Source organism: Schistocerca nitens, chromosome 11, assembly GCF_023898315.1.
Source record: "Schistocerca nitens isolate TAMUIC-IGC-003100 chromosome 11, iqSchNite1.1, whole genome shotgun sequence".
Taxonomy (NCBI): Eukaryota; Metazoa; Arthropoda; class Insecta; order Orthoptera; family Acrididae; genus Schistocerca; species Schistocerca nitens.
This window is the reverse complement of record NC_064624.1, coordinates 201,209,641-201,227,311: the sequence shown is the minus strand read 5'-3', so window position 1 is coordinate 201,227,311 and position 17,671 is coordinate 201,209,641. Positions and strand designations below refer to the sequence as shown.

Here is a 17,671-nt window from a genome sequence, read left to right as displayed (position 1 = left end):
TCTTCTGCCATCCAATCGAGTGATTTGGTGGTGATCCTGCTTTATGCTTTATGCCACCCCTAATGAACAGCACAGTGGCTAAATACCTTCACAGTACTTGGACTAACGTGAAACCAAACTCAGAAGGTCATACGTGGATTCTGAAGCGCACACTGTACACGTGCAGCAGAATGACATTATTGGCCCGAATGTCAAACAGTATACTGCACATTGCCACGTTACCCACCTTCTTACGTCCACACATTTATATCAGTAGGATGAAACAAACCGTGTCTCACTAGCTCGGTTCTAAATGACGAACAACAGTGACTGAAACTTAGTCAGTATTACAATATGATGATGCTGTCATAAACTGGGCAACATTTTATGCACCTGACACTGTTTAAAAACTGAGAGGATTTTATTCAATCCAATAGTGTGCACTAATTGTGAAATTGCTTGTTGGAATATTACACATCTATTGATAACAATAGTAGAAAATAACTTTAAATACCTAATACTTTCCTCCGGGATTCGGCAAGGAATTGGAGAAATTTCTGTCATTTGGGATTTACATATATCGATCTCTAAGGGAACGGTACTTTATAGGGTGTAGAAGTGGTGTACTGTCTGGGTCCGCATTATCTCGTCAGACTGCTCCACGGAGATGTGTTTGGGATCATCACGAGGACACTACAAAAGGAGGAAGTCAGAGTATTGCCGAGGTGTGCTGCTAGATATTTTTTACCGATAGGTTTGATCGACACTCGAATGTTACGGAGACGTTTCGTGGAATCGAATCCTCGGAGGAAATGTGACGTTCTTTTCACGAAACTCTGTCGAGAGAATTTAGAGGAAAGGCATTTGCAGCTGACCGCAGAAAAATTCTGTGTCACCAATGCACATTTTTCATAAGGACTGTGAAGACTGGACGAGAGTAATTGGGGCTCGTACAGAGGCGTGAGGACAGTCATTTTTACCTCGTCCGATTTGTGAGTTGTGCGGGAAAGGAAACGACCAGTACCTTCTGCCGTGCACCGTACGGTGGCCGGCGTAGTATACACGTAGGTGTAGATGTAGAAGTTAGCCTGGCGGCCGCTAGCGTACTCGAGTACCGTGGCTGTGGAGCTGACTGGGGTGCTGTTGCTAGGAATCCGGATGGGAGCGCCGCGTGTCGATCCATATGAGCCTGTGCGAGATCCTGCGAGCCAAGGGCGACGACGCCGTCAAGGACCCGGCCACGCCCCTCGCAGACTCCGCACCGGCGACGGAAATCACGACCTCGGGCGCCGCCCGCGCGGACAGCGTGGCGAGCTCTGCGGACGACCTGCCGCTCAGCACCAGTGACGATACCACTGCGTCTTTCAAGGTCGGTTGTTCTCTGCGCCACGCGACTCGGTACCGCAACATTGTGTGTGACTGTGTGCAGACCTACAGTCGTAATGCCTGCGGGCAAAGTTTGCAGTCCGGAGACGAGTCTGTTGTAGCTGTGGGCAGGTACTACTCTAGCTGGCTCGAGTCTTCTTCACTGGGGATCTGTTACTAAACTGGAACGAGGTTAAAAAGATCTGTTATTACCGGGTGTTCTTTGTAGGTGTTCTTAGGTGCATTTTTGTTTTTCAGCAGATGTTTGGTTTAGTATGTAGTTCCAGTCACCCGTTCGTAAATAACACTTTTCACATATTCTGTGCGACACTCTCGAGTCGGTGGAAGACGTCTATCCATTTTTTGTCGGGGGCAAAATGTTCGCACAACTGGGGTGGCAGTGAGAATTTGGATTGAGGAGTAGGGCGTGCCAAGGTAATCCGTGCAGTTGTGCAAACCACTGTGCTGACGTGGCTCGGTGGCTAATGCACCCGCCTGCGTAGTAGACGGGAGGCCTGTGTTCGATTTCCAGCCTTCGTACAAATTTACCCTTGCCACTGCAGTCCAAATACGTGAAAGACACATTCTGTTCCTCATAAAAAAATTGTTACAAAAAACAAACGGTCATTTTCTGTAGACATCGGGCTGTATGTGAAATGCGTAATATGCAGAGTATCAGTTTGGGACAAATCCTTGTAAATGTTGTAATAACGAAGTCGAAAATATCTGCCGAAATTAGAGAAAATGCTCGGAGATTGACAGTGTTGCCTGCTTGTAACGACAGCTGTCGATTGGAGCTACAAATAAGTTTACGATAGATGAGATCCACACAGTGGGACATTGTTAAACTGTGGTGGTCTTTCCTTTAAATTTTAGCAAGCTTTGTCTAATTTTAGTGAAAGCTAGTAATAATTGTCTCGTGAGGAAAATTTAGTGGGAGAAACTGTAAGGGAAAGTACTGCTGATAGACACTTTTGAAAGTGGGAAAGAAGCAGGAAAGATGGACAGGTTCCGAAGGAGCGGTCACCACAACAGGTGCTTGCCCCTCACCTTGAGGTCTGTCCGGCCTGCCACTCCGTTTCCATCTTCCACAGTCTAAATTGTGCAATAAAGAATACCTTTCAAACAGGTGTCAGTCTCGTGCTGTAAACAGTGTGTATTGTGAAAATAAAATAGTGACAAGGTTATTAAGGGAAGTAATGTTTCCCTTATTAGGCTGTAATTGTTGAACAAATATCTATACTTTCACACACCATTTGAATCCAGCCTCTGTGGGCATTTTCAAACGATCGATACAGATTACTTCTACGTGCGAGGGACGGAGTGTGAAATTGCACTGTTTACTACAGAATCAAATTCAAAATACGTGCCAGTAGTCGACACGTTTCTACGAGTTACCTCTACCTGTCGATCACTTGGAAATGGCCTTAGAGTCCCAGTTGTGAGACATTAAATTTTGTCTAATAACTACAGCCAAATGGTGATACTAAATGATGTTGTATAGACTGTGTAGGTCAGTATGAAGAGAAGCTACAAACCTACTCTGCTGTAATTATTTAGCAGAATACTCTGATTTGCTGGCCGTGTCTTTCAACCGAATGATGTCTTAGGCCGGTATTACACTATCAAATTTCTTTGTCCAATATCTTTGTCCAATATCTTTGTCAAAGATATTTGATAGTGTAATAGGGATCTTTGACAAATGTCGTCCAATATTTGATCATATCTAGGCCGAGGCCGTATATTTGATCAAAGAAATCGCTTGTCTTCTGTTCACTGCAATGCGATATGTTACCACGCGGAGCGCTAGCATCGCTGCAGCGTTCTGTCGTCTGTAGTGTTTTTATAACCATTGCCGGTAAATACAATTGGTGTGTGCCGACAACTACAGAATTAATAGAGATGTCTGAAGCTGATGAGGCGCTTTACAACGTGAGGCACCCTGAATACAAAAATAGATTAAGAAGATTGGAGACCTAACCTGACCTAACCTAACATAACCCTCTCCTGTAGCAAGGAATCGGAGTGTTATAGTGAGCCTGTCTTCTGAAGATGTAGCAGTTCTTAAGTGAAAATTGTGCTTTGTGATATGAGGATACACTTCATTGAGCACATACAGAAATGTATGCTCATCCATTCTTAAGTAATTGATGTGCGACTTGATGTCTTCCACTGTAAGCTCACGTAACAAGTTTTGTTGAATGCTTTTATCGTGTCATCTTAAAACCCACGGCTTCACCCAGATTAGATTAGTTTTTCGTTCCATAGATCCGTGCTGAGGAGATCCTCGTGGATGTGGAACATGTCGATTTTTTTTAAGCTGAAATAAAAATACTAATAGTATGAATAAATACAATACATCATTTGTTTCTATTAAAAATTTCGCCAATGGAGTAGAAGGAGTTGGCCACTAGTAAGTCTTTCAGGCTCCTTTTAAACTGATCTTTATTTCTAACTAAATTTTTTATGTTTGCTGGCAAATTATTGAAGATGAGTGTTCCTGAGTAGTGGACCCCTTTTTGAACTAAAGTAAGTGCTTTTAAGTGCTTGTGCAGATCACTTTTGTTCCTGGTATTGTATGTATGAACTGAGTTGTTTGTTGGAAAAAGAGATATATTATTTACGACAAATTTTATTAAGAAGTAAATATACTGAGAGGCAGTAGTTAGTATACCCAGTTCTTTGAAGAGGTTTCTGCAGGAGGTCCGTGAATTTACTCCACAAATAATACGTATTACACGCTTTTGGACCTTGAAAACTTTTGTTTGACTTCAAGATTTACCCCAAAATATTATCCCATATGACATTATGGAATGAAAGTATGCAAGCTTTTTCATTTTTATGTTGCCTATGTCTGCTAACACTCGAATTGCAAATACAGATTTGTTAAGGCGTTTCTGCAGTTCTGTGGTGTGCTCCTCCCAGCTGAATTTATTATCAAGTTGTAATCCCAAGACTTTTAAGGCTGTCAACCTCGTATGTATGGTTCCATTTTTTCCCCCCCACTTCTTTTCTGCATGTGCACACAATGCAATTGGAGTACGTAGAACTGCTGCGGTTAATAACAGGTTGTTGTCAGCCATCTTGAACTTTGACGAAAAATTTGATGACAGTGTAATACCCCTTGTAGCGCTGCGTCAAAGATCTTTGTCAAATATATTGGACGGAATATTGGATCACATCTTTGATCAAATCTTTGACAAAGGAATTTGATAGTGTAATACCGGCCTTACGTGCGGACTGAAATTGGACAGCAAGGCACTGAACTTCTTTGTGGCGAGTATTTTGATTCTTAACGATATTTGTAATCACTTTTCACCTTGTTAAATAGTGGCTGGAGACTCTTGGAACAAAGACCTTGCAGACAGTAAGATGGTCTGTCCCCCACCCCCACCTCTCTCCTCCGCCCCCAAAGGTATTTCTTTGTGCCAGATATCGGATGTATAAGAGACAAATTCAGTGATAAAATATTTCTGGAGGCTGAGAAAGAATTACGGACTAAAGACAAATAGAGTTTGGAAGATTTTGTGCTTTTCTGATACGGCCATTTGAATGGCTTTCTGCCTGAAGGTTTACCTCACTCTCCACGGAAAATAATGCTCTCTATATAAGCGATGTGTAATATTTGTGTCCTTGTCGGCAGGAATGTGCATTGTCAAGAGGAGAGCATCACACACTTTTGTGGGCTACAAATCGAATAGTGAAATAATCTTCTCTTTGGTGAAAAGGTATTTGGACCTTTGAAAAGTCTAACACTTGTTTTTTAGACATTGGGAGAAAAAAAACTAGGTCCGATTCTCCAAAATGTCAGCACTCAATATTATTATAAGTGAAAATACTCCTGGGAAATTTTTCATAATTCTGCTAGTTTTAAGGAGATGAAAAAGACAGTTCTTGTTTCTGTGAAACAGAAACAGGTGCAGTTGTGACAGCCAGCCCGGGTGTGGTGTTTAGATGTATTCCCCCATCTGACCAATTAAGTACTGGGTCGCTTCCCACGACCCACCTCTGAAACACACTACACGAACATTTCAAAAATCGTCCTCACACTCGAATACGAACTCACGCTAGATGTAGACAGATGGGGTATACGATTCCGTCACCGGGTGAAGTGGTGGCGTCGGGAAGGATACCCGGTCACCTGCCACCGGTAAAATTGCCAAAACCCGATCCTGTGGAGATGTGGGAAAAGGCAGAGTAGGTAAGGCTGTCCCCGACGTGCTCCACTAGACACTGTTCTGCCGGATGCGGTACACTGTCGTCCCCATCTAGTAGGGGGCCTACGGCTCAGTGTGGACTCCCAGCTGTAGTGCAGCTGCACAAAGTAGGCATACTGCCTCGTGGGAACACAAATGTCAGCCTTGTAAAACGTGTAAAACATATTGTATGATTCAAACTCTGGTTGCACAGTTAAGGTCTGTGTCCATACATTATTTTCCTAAAGGACTATGATTCTCATTACAAGCAACTTCTTTACTTTCATTTGAATTTTGTATTCTCATTCGAATTGAGATGTTAATTGAGAAATACTGAATCGTATTTGTTGTAAATAAAATAACAAATTTTATGTCTGTGTGTGTGTGTGTGTGTGTGTGTGTATACCCGTCCTTTTTTCCCCTAAGGTAAGTCTTTCCGCTCCCAGGATTGGAATGACTCCTTACCCTCTCCCTTAAAACCCACATCCTTTCGTCTTTCCCTCTCCTTCCCTCTCTCCTGATGAGGCAACAGTTTGTTGCGAAAGCTAGAATTTTGTGTGTATGTTTGTGTTTGTTTGTGTGTCTATCGACGTGCCAGCGCTTTCGTTTGGTAAGTCACATCATCTTTGTTTTTAGATATATTTTATGTTTAGTTACTTATCACATGAAAATGTAAATATTCATAATAAATTGAAATATTGTACAAAAATGCAGAATTCGTTATTGTTAAATGGAAAAAAATTATGTCGATAAATAATATGCGAGGTAACACGAGACGCAAACAGACTGGGTACACAGATTCTGTCTCAGGGGGAAGTATCTTAGTACTGTATTTATTCGTAATTTCTTGGAATAAAAAAAATTACTTACTGATTTTGTATTGAATTTCAATGTATCATGGGTATGCAATTAGTAACTTAAGTTATTTTATTGAGAAATTGTGAGCCAGTCTAAAGCAACTACAAAAATGTTAGTTTTGCTAGAGAATTATGTTTCAATATTTGTTAATTAACATCCGATTATACATACGATACAAGTGATTGTCATTTTGTACAAATTTCAGTCACAGGCCGGGCCTGTCTGGAACACAAATCCCTCTGTCGCCTTCTGACTGTCTCTCCGTCTCCCCAGTGATTTGGTCTTCTCCTTTCTTTCGTAAACAGTCCTTTACTTGTTCCGGCCATCTGTTTTTCGGGTTTCCTCCCTTCCCTTTCATCTTGTGTGTCTTTCTTCTCCATTTGTTCACGCACATACGATGGCGAGGCAGCGGTCATTGTATGTGTGTGTGCGTACCTAATTTAGAAGAAGACTTTATGGCCAAAAGATTATTTGTTGGACAATCTTTTTGTTGTGCCTATCTGTGACTCAACATCTCCGCTATATGCTGAGTGGCAACCTTTTTGCTGTTTTAAGGGACATCCTTGACCCATTGTGGGTATCTTCCAGAATGCAGCTTGTCTTCTCCACTCACCTGTGTCTGTGTTGTTTCTTGCATTTGTGATTCACATAAAAGTAAAATAAAAAGTTGTAGCTACTGAGACTCGTACAAGCAACTTCGTAATTATAATACGAGCAGTATGCGCACGTTGTGAATATTTCTGTTTGGAAGCTTAAAATTTTTGATACTTGACAGCACTCGGAAGGCCTGAAACTTGATTTTTTGGGTATTTTTGAGGAGGACAGTGTACAGTTTTAGGAAATTCATTTCCGGGCAGGAAATCTTATAATTACGAAGAAATGAAAGAGTGTCACTCCGTAAAGCTCCTCGCCGGACGAGTTGTAGACAGTGCGGAACTGTGAGCCGCGGTCGTGCTTTCCAGGTGCGCGACGCGGAGACGGTTCCTTCGGACACGGGATCGGTGTGGCCGTCGCCCGCCACCACGACTGGGACCGGAGGCGGCGAGGACAGCCCGGCACCCCCGGCGGTGCCCCCGGTGACGCAACCCCCGCCGGCGGCGGCGGATGGCCCCGTGTCGTGGCACCCGCCGGACTGGCCGCAGGCCGTCGCCTGGGGCCAGAGGGGCTACGACTCCCCCGCCACGACAGGTAAGTGTGTGACACCGTTCGTGGACATTTCAGACCGCAATAAAATCGGCCGCGTATCTGTGAGCAATTGGTGTAGACTACTGGAGATGTCCCAGTACGATCGATAGAAGATACAGTCGGAGTGGTTCGAGATAAAATGGATGTACGTAAAAAGGTGGTAGGATGGACTGTTATGAAGGGAAAGCCGTGTGTAAAGATATGCTCCTTCGTTGAGACTTCTGTGTTTTGCAAATAGTTTTATGTAGAAATCTTGCCGAATTCTTCATTCGAGTACTTTGGGGGTTGTCACTGAAGGTAAGAATGTAGATCCCTCACAATTGTCATTAAGTATGAAATAAGTAACTTTTTTTTTTTTTTTTTTTTTTTTTTTTTTTTTTTTTTTTTTTTTTTTTTTTTTTTGCAAAAATTGGTGCCCCAGTGAGTGTACATATCTAGGTCAGCAAACCCACAACTTTGCTATTGGCTTATTGATAACTGAAGGATTAAAGATAACAACTCAATAAATAGTTAAGTGCTTAGTTCTCGACAACATTTGGAGGGCTCAAAAGATATCTCTATTCAGTTTATATATGCAGCCACAACTCTGCACATCAGTTGTTACTTTTACTCCTTAAATTATTTATATTCCTTCAAAGACTTTTTCATTGTATCATATTACCACTGAAGAACTCTAAAGAAGAACTTTGTGTTATATTTGTCCATCTATCACCACTGGAGTCTTTGGCTAAAAATTTAGCTAAAAATTTAACTTGGCTCGTATCAATATAGCAGACATAAAAATACATCAAACGGAATATACTAACGTAAAACACGACGTACCGTTGCACGTCGACCTGACTCTCGACAGTCGTCTCCCTGCCGTGGCGGCTAGTGATGTACGGTTAGAATATCAAACGACTTATGTGCCGTAATGATGATAGTACTTTGAATTAAATTAATATTTTATTTTGTTATTGTTTACACCTGCGAGCCAGGTTCGTGTGCAGTACAGTGCATAATAGTAGACGTGGGAGTAATGGTGTGCGTCAGAACATTCGGCCGAATTGTCGATCCCGTTTTCCTTCAGAATATTTGGATAACAGGCCCAGTCTTCATCAGGTGCTGCAAGTTGTGTCCTTCTAAAGGGTACTCGCTGCCTGGACTCTGAACAGACTGGTGCGTAAAATGGAAACTGCTACTCCACAGAACACCCACAAGTACACCATTAATTAGTCATGCTCAGAACTACATGATTAAATTTTATTTTTGCCTGAACAAAAATCCTCTTGTGACCTCTGACGAATTGAAGACGAAGCTTTTGGAGCATTTACTGTCAGATCCTGCACAGATAGCCGGGATAGTTGGTAATTGCAAGAAGGATAAGGTACACTTGTTAGGACCCTAAAGAGATGGCAATCAAATTTGAGCATGTCGTTAATCGTAGTGCTGCACATCACACTATCAGACAGCCCACACACAGTCAGGTGATGTCAATTGGAAGTATTCAAACTCCCCTTAACAAAAAAAAAGGTATTTACATGCATCTAGAGTGTGTTCACACTGGGTTCCGGGACTTCTTAGTTGAACTTAGCAGCCAGGACTGTGAAAAGCTATGACATAAGACTCAAAACTTCTACTATAAGGTTTAATTTGGATAGCACCTGCTGGCCTAAGTCGTGTTACACTAATCGTTACCACTCACGGTCACCGAGCTGGCCCCATTTTTGTTAGTAGAGCTGAAAGAAAACCTGGAGGATGTGTCTAAACTTGTTAAGTCACAGTCAGGGGATTGAGAGCTGTTGTTTTGATAACAAGAACTCTCTCCGACACTCTTCACGGGAGTGGCATCGGAGGCAAACTTAGAGGGTCGCATCGGGTCAGAAATGTTTCGGAGGTATCAAAAATTCGTAGACTTCGGGAGAGACATTTTTGGAAAATTACCAGTGTTTGTCGGACATGTCTCTCGTATCGGCCTGTAGGATGTGACGCGCAGCGTCGTGGCTGTTCCAGTGCCGCCACCGGCGGGGCCGTGGCCGGACGCGGACTCCGCTCCGTGGGCGTCGGTCACTCCTCCGCTGCCGCACCAGCCGACGGAGCAGCCGGGCTGCTGGGAGAGGGGAGCGGAGGTGGCGTGGGGCGGAGCTGCTGCCCGAGACGCGTGGGGGCGGCCGCTGCAGCCCGCCTGGGAGCGCGAGAGCGGCACCGGCCTCGACTCGTTCATGGATTCCTTCAGCCAGGTGAGCGATCCTTTCCTCTACGAGTAGCCCGCTCTGAGCTCACCCTACAGTTGCGGCAGTGGAAAACGGTGTGGGGAGCCCGGCCACTTACGTTACTCTAGTCGCATGTACTGCAGTACCACAGTGAAACGTGTCACTCTTGTTTTTCGATTACTCGGAACTGAGTAGAAGTCGAGACAACCACTTTCACATGAAAAAATCTGAAATAACAGAATCCTTTTCTGTGAACTGTTTTTGCAGTTATTTTGTTATTTTATATCGCACGACAAGAAAATTGAAGCATCCAGAAGACACAGTCGGATGTCAGTGTAACTGTGTATCTGTACACACCACCGGTTGTAATGTAAATTACTAGAGCTGCAATTCTCTAGTGGTCATTCTACCTGTCACAGAGTGCATTAGTGTCATTCGTGTTCCGTGTCGTAACCTGACCTGGTAGGGTATACGAGGCATATTAATAGTGTGAGGTCCCTTCAGGGGCTCGGCATTCGTTTGCCGGTTGCCGTCTCGGCGACACGTGGGTTCCCGAGCTGGGGACCTGTAAGCGCCACCAGTCCCCTGTCACCGTAAGCTCCGGGTGTGCTTTAGCGACCACTGTGTGGCCCTATAGTGGGATACTATGTGTCGCAGGGAATAGGGATCTCGGCTTGACTGCCCAGACTGTGAGGATGGTAAAAAACTCTTAAAAACCTTCAATCTCGAGGTGCGCTTCGTGCCGACGAGGTGCACGGCTGTTGAGGAGGAACAGTTGTTAACAGCTGACGTCTGGGGAACCTGCCACACTTCAGTCGTATAAAGTTTTTTCGGGCATGTGGGGCTCTGTCTGAGTGGACCTTTATTTCTCTAGCCGCTCGTGGGAGCGACACGGTACCCTCGAAATCGTCTCCTCCTCCTCCCAGCGCGACGGTCGTATTGCCTGGGAGTACTCGCACCCAATGGTCTTAACAATTGAGGGAGGCTAACCCTCCTGATAATCGGAATCAGTTGGACTACGATAACGGGGCTCGAGGAGGCAGAAATCGAAATGTTTTTCCGGTCATTAAGAGGGAGGAGGGAACACTTGAAAAAGTGTATCCGCTTTTTTATCCGTAAAGGCTCAGAAGGACTTGACAGTAGCTTGAAGTCTGTAAAGCGGTTTCGAAACGCTTCTTTACCGTTCGAGACTAACAACGGCAGAGCAGGTGGAACTACTTGAGAAGTAAAATTAGGTGACCGTGACGTAATTGTCGAGTTGCACGACTCCCTTCACCCCAGTGAGGGTGGGCTCGTGTGCCGTGACATTGTGGTCGCAGACAGTGTCGAACTTAAAACTGGAATGGGCTTCGCAGGGTTTACTGGATGTAGAGCGAGGACACATAAGAATAATGGAGAAAAATTGAGAAGACCGCCACATTCGTCGTGACCTCCTATTCTCCGACACTGCCCGATCGCACCGCGGCAGGTTTCCTCTGACCTGACCGTGTGGTGCCACAAATGACGTACGATGCCGAGTTGTGGAGGTGAAGTAACCTGTGGGAAATGTGGAAAGGCAGCCCGTGAAGTCTGCATTAACTGATCTGGGAGCAACCCAGACCGGAGCCGAGACTGCCCCGTTTTTGCAGAGGATGGGGGTAAAGCGAGACGGTGCTGACGAAATAGCTCCCGTATTCCAGTGAATGTGTGTAGATACGGGACTCGTCTGGAGGAATTGAGACTTCTTGTACGGGATCGACCCTGTTGCCTCTGTCTGCAAGAGACTCATTTTAAACAGACCGACGCACCTGTACTCGGAGATTGTCACCTCTACAAAAAAGACGCCCTTACAGGTGACAGGGCGAAAGGTGGGGTAGCGGTGTCGGTCAGGCACACTTTCCACCCCTCACCCGTGCCCGTAACGACAACACTCGAGTGGTTGCCGTTCGGATAGCGGCCCGTGTTGCTGTCACGTTATGCTGTTTGTACCTTCTGTCCCGTGAGCCTCCCGACAGTGGCTCGTCTTCTTGACGAGCTACCCAGTCCCTTTCTCCTTTCGTGGGACTTCAGTGCACACAGTGTACTGTGGAGTTTTCACAGCACTTGCCTCAAAGGTCAGGTACCTGAGGGTCTGATAGGCACTGCAAATATAATACCGATTAGCGTGGGTCAAACTGCACAGTGTAACTCCGCTACCAGTTTGTCTGTGTCTGTAGACCGTGCCTTCTGCTTTTGCAGACTACTCGACGGGGAGTAGACGGTGAACTTCTTGGTAGCAACCGCTACACTATCTGGAGCTGTCTGCCCTGTGGAGCAGACCCTGAAAGGAAGCTGTCGAGATAGTTGTTCGAAAGGCTGACTGGATGCTTTACTGGCAGTTAGCTGTTTTTGACAGTGTCCGGGACTGGGTGGATCACATTACAGCCACGATTCACCGTGCCACTTATTCGTCTGTCCCAAAATCGACAACAAACCTAGGAGATGGCGTGTGGAATGGTGATTATCGTTTTGCCGTCAGGGACGGGATGGCAGCTGTGCCAGATTCGGTCGATGCCCTCCGAATGAGAATCTTGCAACATTTCAAACGGTACCTGGCAGGCGAGGCATATAATTTGGGAGAGAAAGCGGAGGTCTCGGCAAGAGTTCCTGAACACCATCAGTAGGTCCACATCTACAACTAAAGTATGGGAAGCAGTCAGGAGGATCTTACAGTGCAACTCACGACCAGCAGTAGTAGGGGTCTCTCGTAACATTGGCGAGAGACGTAGCTCTGCGAGAGACGTAGCTCAGTTAGTGGCTGAATCGTGTAAGCCCTTACGTCCAATTCTTTCCGTCAATATTGGGAGGTGCAGGAGAAGGCTGCTTTTCATTTCTGTTCCACCAATATGAAGGAATAAAACCACCCTTCGTCTCTATGTGGGGCTGCCTTGTTCTGATTCTTGTGGGGACGATAAAATTTGGTTTTCCATTTTACTGGCCTTTTTTCATAGACTTTCACCACACACATTGGTATATTATTAATGCAAGGGCGCTGATGACTTTGCTGTTTACTGCCCTCAGCCATAATTCATCGTCATTGTCATATCATCATCATCATCATCATCATCATCATCATCAACATTGTGAGATGTTGAGTGACCATTCCTAAAGGCCATGGAAATGCTGCAAACTAGTGTGAGATGGCTTTACTTGTGCGTAACAGAGTTTGAAGGAGGTCTCTCTGTGATTCTCCATTTGGCCGGCTGAACGAATCGTGCCGACAGTCGGAGACTTGCAGCAGTCGGATGAGGGAATTGCCGTCCCTCGCTTAAGCTGCTGTCGACACCACGGCATAAATGGACAGTTTGGAGTGGTGACACGGCAGGGAAGCACAGACTGCCGACGAATAGTGTCACGGTGCATTTGGCGATCGATCGCAGTTCTGCACCGATGACCACTGTCGGTGAATGGGACGGCAACCTCGGGAGAGGTCCGGTACTTCCGATGCTTAGCAGAAGCACAGTGGTGTTATTCTGGCCATCACGGTGTGAGAAGCTGTAAGATAAGACTTCTGTCAATGGATGGTAGTAATTGAGGGAACTTTTGACAGCACAACATAATGTCACAGACACCTTTCATTCTCGTGTGAAAGTATCGAGGTGAAATTTTTCCACAGGCTGATGCTCGACGTCAAGGAATGTGTGTGTGTGTGTGTGTGTGTGTGTGTGTGTGTGTGTGTGTGTGTGTGTGTGTGTGTGATGTCAAACTTCTTCCGTGACAGACAGAATTTGCAGATCTGTCTCCGATAGAACCTGTGTGCAACGAGCTCGACAGTTAACTTTGCCCCCGTGTCAGTATGCGGGATATCGAGAACTGTTTATGACAGTTTGAGGCACTTTGCCCCGTGAAAGGGTAAAACTAGTTTATGATGCCTTTTTCAGCTGTCTGGTGTGTGCAGCCGAGAAGAAAAGGTGCAGCATTGTATCAGATCGTACTACAAAGTTCTCTGTAAATTTGACTCGGTTTTGCAGTCACTGAAGTAACTTTTTATACCATCACAACCCGAGAAGTTCCATTTTCATTCCTCCTCCACCCTTACGTGCTGCACTTTCTTTGTCGGGCAGTGTAGTAATGTAGCACAGACAAGCAATCACATTTATTGCTTGTTTGCCACCGGTAGCATTTAATTTTTGTGGCTGCACGTCAAAAACGTATCTCACATAGCAGTGCCTAAGACTATGTGTACAAATGTGATTATTTGTTATAATATTGTTGTAACTCTCATTATCATGTTTACTCATTTACTGTAATTATTTACTCACCCTGTTTGACACTGACTTTTTTGTCTGAATCAAGTTTACAAGATAGCTACCATAGTAACAACCAGTCAGAAAATCAGCTCGGATGTCATTGTATCGTTCCGACACCTCAAGGGTTTGCTAGCGCACTCAGTTACGGGTAATACGTGCTGTTGGTAACCTAACAGTTGAGATTAACATTCACTGTTTGCACTGCTTTTTATTTATTTTTTGTGAAACATGCTTCATAGCTCTAATAACCTTCAATAAGTTTGTGTTACCACTATAAACTGCTTCTGAGGAATAATGCTTTATTGATGACTGCTTTGGTCGAAGTATCATTTTGATGTCAACCTTCTCCTCCTCCTTTGTTTCCTGTGCATTTGTCCCACATTGGTGCAGAGTCAGCATGGTAACTTGCGGATTTTGGCACGGTTAGTTTAAGGGGTGGCTTAATTTCCTTCCTGGTGCCACTCTGGGATGGGATTTGTATGCCTCCAACTGTCTGTGTGTAGTGTTATTCGTATGAAAGGAAATGAAAGTTTTCTAGATATTTGCTGTCCTGTAACTGAGGTGAATGGCTATCAGCCCGGTATCCACCTAGTGGGATGTGGGAAAATGCCTAAATGCTGACCAGCACACCGACCCTCTTCATTAATCCACCAGACGGATTTGACGCCGGGGCCGGCACGTCTCACCATTATGCAGGCAGTGAGTGCTTTAACACGCACGGCTGTCTGGGCAGACATTTTGGAGTTGCCATCGAAACATATTATAATAAAAACATCTCGGTAGAGTAGTTAACACGTAAAACAACGTATCTGAATTAACAGCTGTATTTGTCAAGAAAATTTACATCTGCTATAAAATGTTCTTCACATCACATATCAACACAAGTCTGTCAGTTGCAAGGCATAAATCAGCCATTTTAAGATTTGCGAATGAACAGCAAAGAACTTTGTCAGAATTATGTCAGTATGTGCTGTGGAGAATTCGTGACTGCAATAATGACAGTTTTGATGTAAATGTTTTTGCCAAACAACTGTTAACTTGGGTAGGACGTTTTACACGTTATTATAATGTACGTATAAGTCAAACTGAAAATGGTTCTTTTTACCAAAGCTAGTTGTCAATTAAGTATTCACTAAAAGCAAGCTACGGTGGTAACACGAATTTCGTACGTTGGTAACATTAATTTCTTCAGATTTATTTTATATGACAGAATGTTAGAAATGGTTTGAAAAGTGCACAGCAAACAGCTACGGAGGCTCTCCCGAGTCTGTTAAATAGACCAGATACTGCAAATTAAAAGAGTGTGCACGATTGTGTCCAGAGTTGCGTGAGGTGTATCGAAAAGTTCAGTGTATCTCTGTGCACTTCGCTTTTAGACACTCAAACGGAACCCTTCCTGCCGTATTTTCCACACTGTCGACTGACTCCCTCGGCACAGCCACTTCTCTCTCCTCCTCGTTGTCAGTTAATTTTGTGGCAGCAGCGGCAAATCCTCGTGGCTGTCCTCGGAGGTACTTCCCGCAATCAGATTTCAAGTGTGCACTGCACCGGCTCGAAGTGGTCGAAGCCCGTAGCTAGTCGTGTGTCCGAGTGAGTTCCAACTCGGCCGGTGCTACATTTCACTTCGTAGACTAATAAACGTATACGCGAGCTCTGTTCCTGACGGTAGCTCGTATCGGACAGTCGCTGCAGATCCTGGGCAGCCGTAACGCGGACGACGCGGCCGGTGTCGGCGCAGACGCGGGCACTGTGCCCGCGGACGCCTCCACTGTCGCACTGCCGTACCCCGTGGCCGACCCCGCGGGGTTGCGGGAGCTGCAGAACGCGATGGGTGCTACGGACGAGGAGATGGCCATCCTGCAGCAGCTGGGTGGAGCGGGACCCATTTGGGTGCCCATCAAGGCCGAGGCGTCAGCTTCAGTGTCCGCGCCCGAGGAAGAGGTAATGTGACTGTCCTGTGTGTGTGTGTAGGGGATTGGCTGTTGTCAGTATATCTGGTATGTTCCAGCTACACCTTTTCATTTTGCAGAAATATTTTGTAATAAGTCAATCAAAGCTGTGGCCACTATTTCCTACGAATAATTGGTTTTCGGTTCCTTAAAGTTTTGTAACAAGTTCTTGTTGAGCAAATCTCTTTTCCTTTTGCTTTAACTCTAAGTTCAGTGTTACGTAATTTCAGTTTTGTAGAATAAATACATAAAGAAGTTTATCTAGTAAAGTAAAACAGTCAGTTCTAAAATGTTTTTCAGACACGTCTCAATTGCTCTTCGTTCATCCGTTTACAAATAATTTATGTAACCAACTCTTTGGCATGAACGTGTCTTTCATTAGAGAGAGTCATTCTTAATTTTTCTATTCATTGCATCACAGAATTGGTTTACAATTAACCGATGTTGCATTATTGTATTTCTAAGCAAATTGTAACTATGCAGGTCCCGACTTCTGGTTGTTGCTGGGTATCGGGTAGAAGATAAATTTTCTCGGTACCCTTGAGGTCTGCCTGATTTGAAAAATACGAAAAAAATACATTTGTATAAGTATATCGAAACATGACAGTATTATGAAAAGGATAGATTGCTACTCACCGTACAGCCGGGATCTCGAGTTGCAGACAGGCATAACAAAAGTCAACTAAACACGTAAGATTTCAGCCAGAAGGCCTTCTTCTGAATACAAAATGTACAAGCACACGTTCAGGCAGACGCAGTTCACACACACACACACACACACACACACACACACACACACACCAATTTCTCTGGCTGCTGAGGCCAAACTGGGACCAATTGTGCGTGATGGGAATAGTAGTCTGAGTGGTGGGAAGGGGGAGTGGGAGGGGTAGCAGGGTAGGGCAGCGTGTGGGTTAGACGGAAGGTGGGCAGTTAGGGGGAGGGGTGGAAAAGTAGACAGTGGGTGCGTTGACAGAATAGAGGGCTGTGTAGTGCTGCAATGGAAACAGGAAAGGAGATAGGTGGGTAAAGGTCAACGACTAACAAAGGTTGAGACCGAGGAGGGTTACGGAACTTCGGATATATTGCAGGGAGAGTTCCTACCTGCACAATTCAGAAATGCTAGTGTCGGTAGAAAGGATCCAGATGGCACAGGCTGTGAAGTAGTCACCGATAGGAGGAACGTCGCATCAGGCGGTGTGCTCGGCAACTGGACGGTCCGGCTGTTTCTCGGCCTCGGTTTGTTGGTGCCCGCCTGTGTGAACAGACAGCTTATAGGTTGCTGTGCCTGTGTAGAAAGCACAGTGGTTGCGTCTTTGCTTGCAGATCACATGACTGGTTTCACAAGTAGCCCTGCCTTTGATGGAACAGGTGATGTTTGTGACTGGACTGGAGTAAGTGCCAGTGGGAGGATGTATGGGACCGGTCTTTCATCTAAGTGTACTACAGGGATAAGAGCCACGAGGCGAGGGGTCGAGAGCAAGGGTGGAGTAGGGATGGACGATAATACTGTGTACGTTCGGTGGGTGGTGGTGGAATATCACTGTGGAAGGGGTGGGGGAGTATAGTTGGTACGATATTCCTCATTTCGGGCTTGACGAGAAGCAGTTGAAACTGTGCCGGAGAATGTGGTTCAGTTGCTCCAGTCCTCGGTGGTACTGTGTCACGAAGGCAAAGCT

At 45.1% G+C, this 17,671-nt stretch overlaps 1 protein-coding gene across 4 annotated transcripts in view; it reads left to right on the top strand.

The window, feature by feature from the left end:
* The window catches only part of LOC126212874 (uncharacterized), a 95,152-nt gene that overhangs the window by 18,428 nt on the left and 59,053 nt on the right, over window positions 1–17,671 (top strand). For 3 of the 4 annotated variants that reach the window (XM_049940369.1, XM_049940368.1, XM_049940370.1), the window contains exons 3-6: window positions 1,130–1,348; window positions 7,361–7,586; window positions 9,576–9,802; window positions 15,727–15,984. In XM_049940369.1, the coding sequence (XP_049796326.1) occupies window positions 1,130–1,348; window positions 7,361–7,586; window positions 9,576–9,802; window positions 15,727–15,984 (930 nt within the window). The remainder of the gene's footprint in view (window positions 1–1,129; window positions 1,349–7,360; window positions 7,587–9,575; window positions 9,803–15,726; window positions 15,985–17,671) is intronic. The other variant, XM_049940371.1, reaches the window with a different exon arrangement.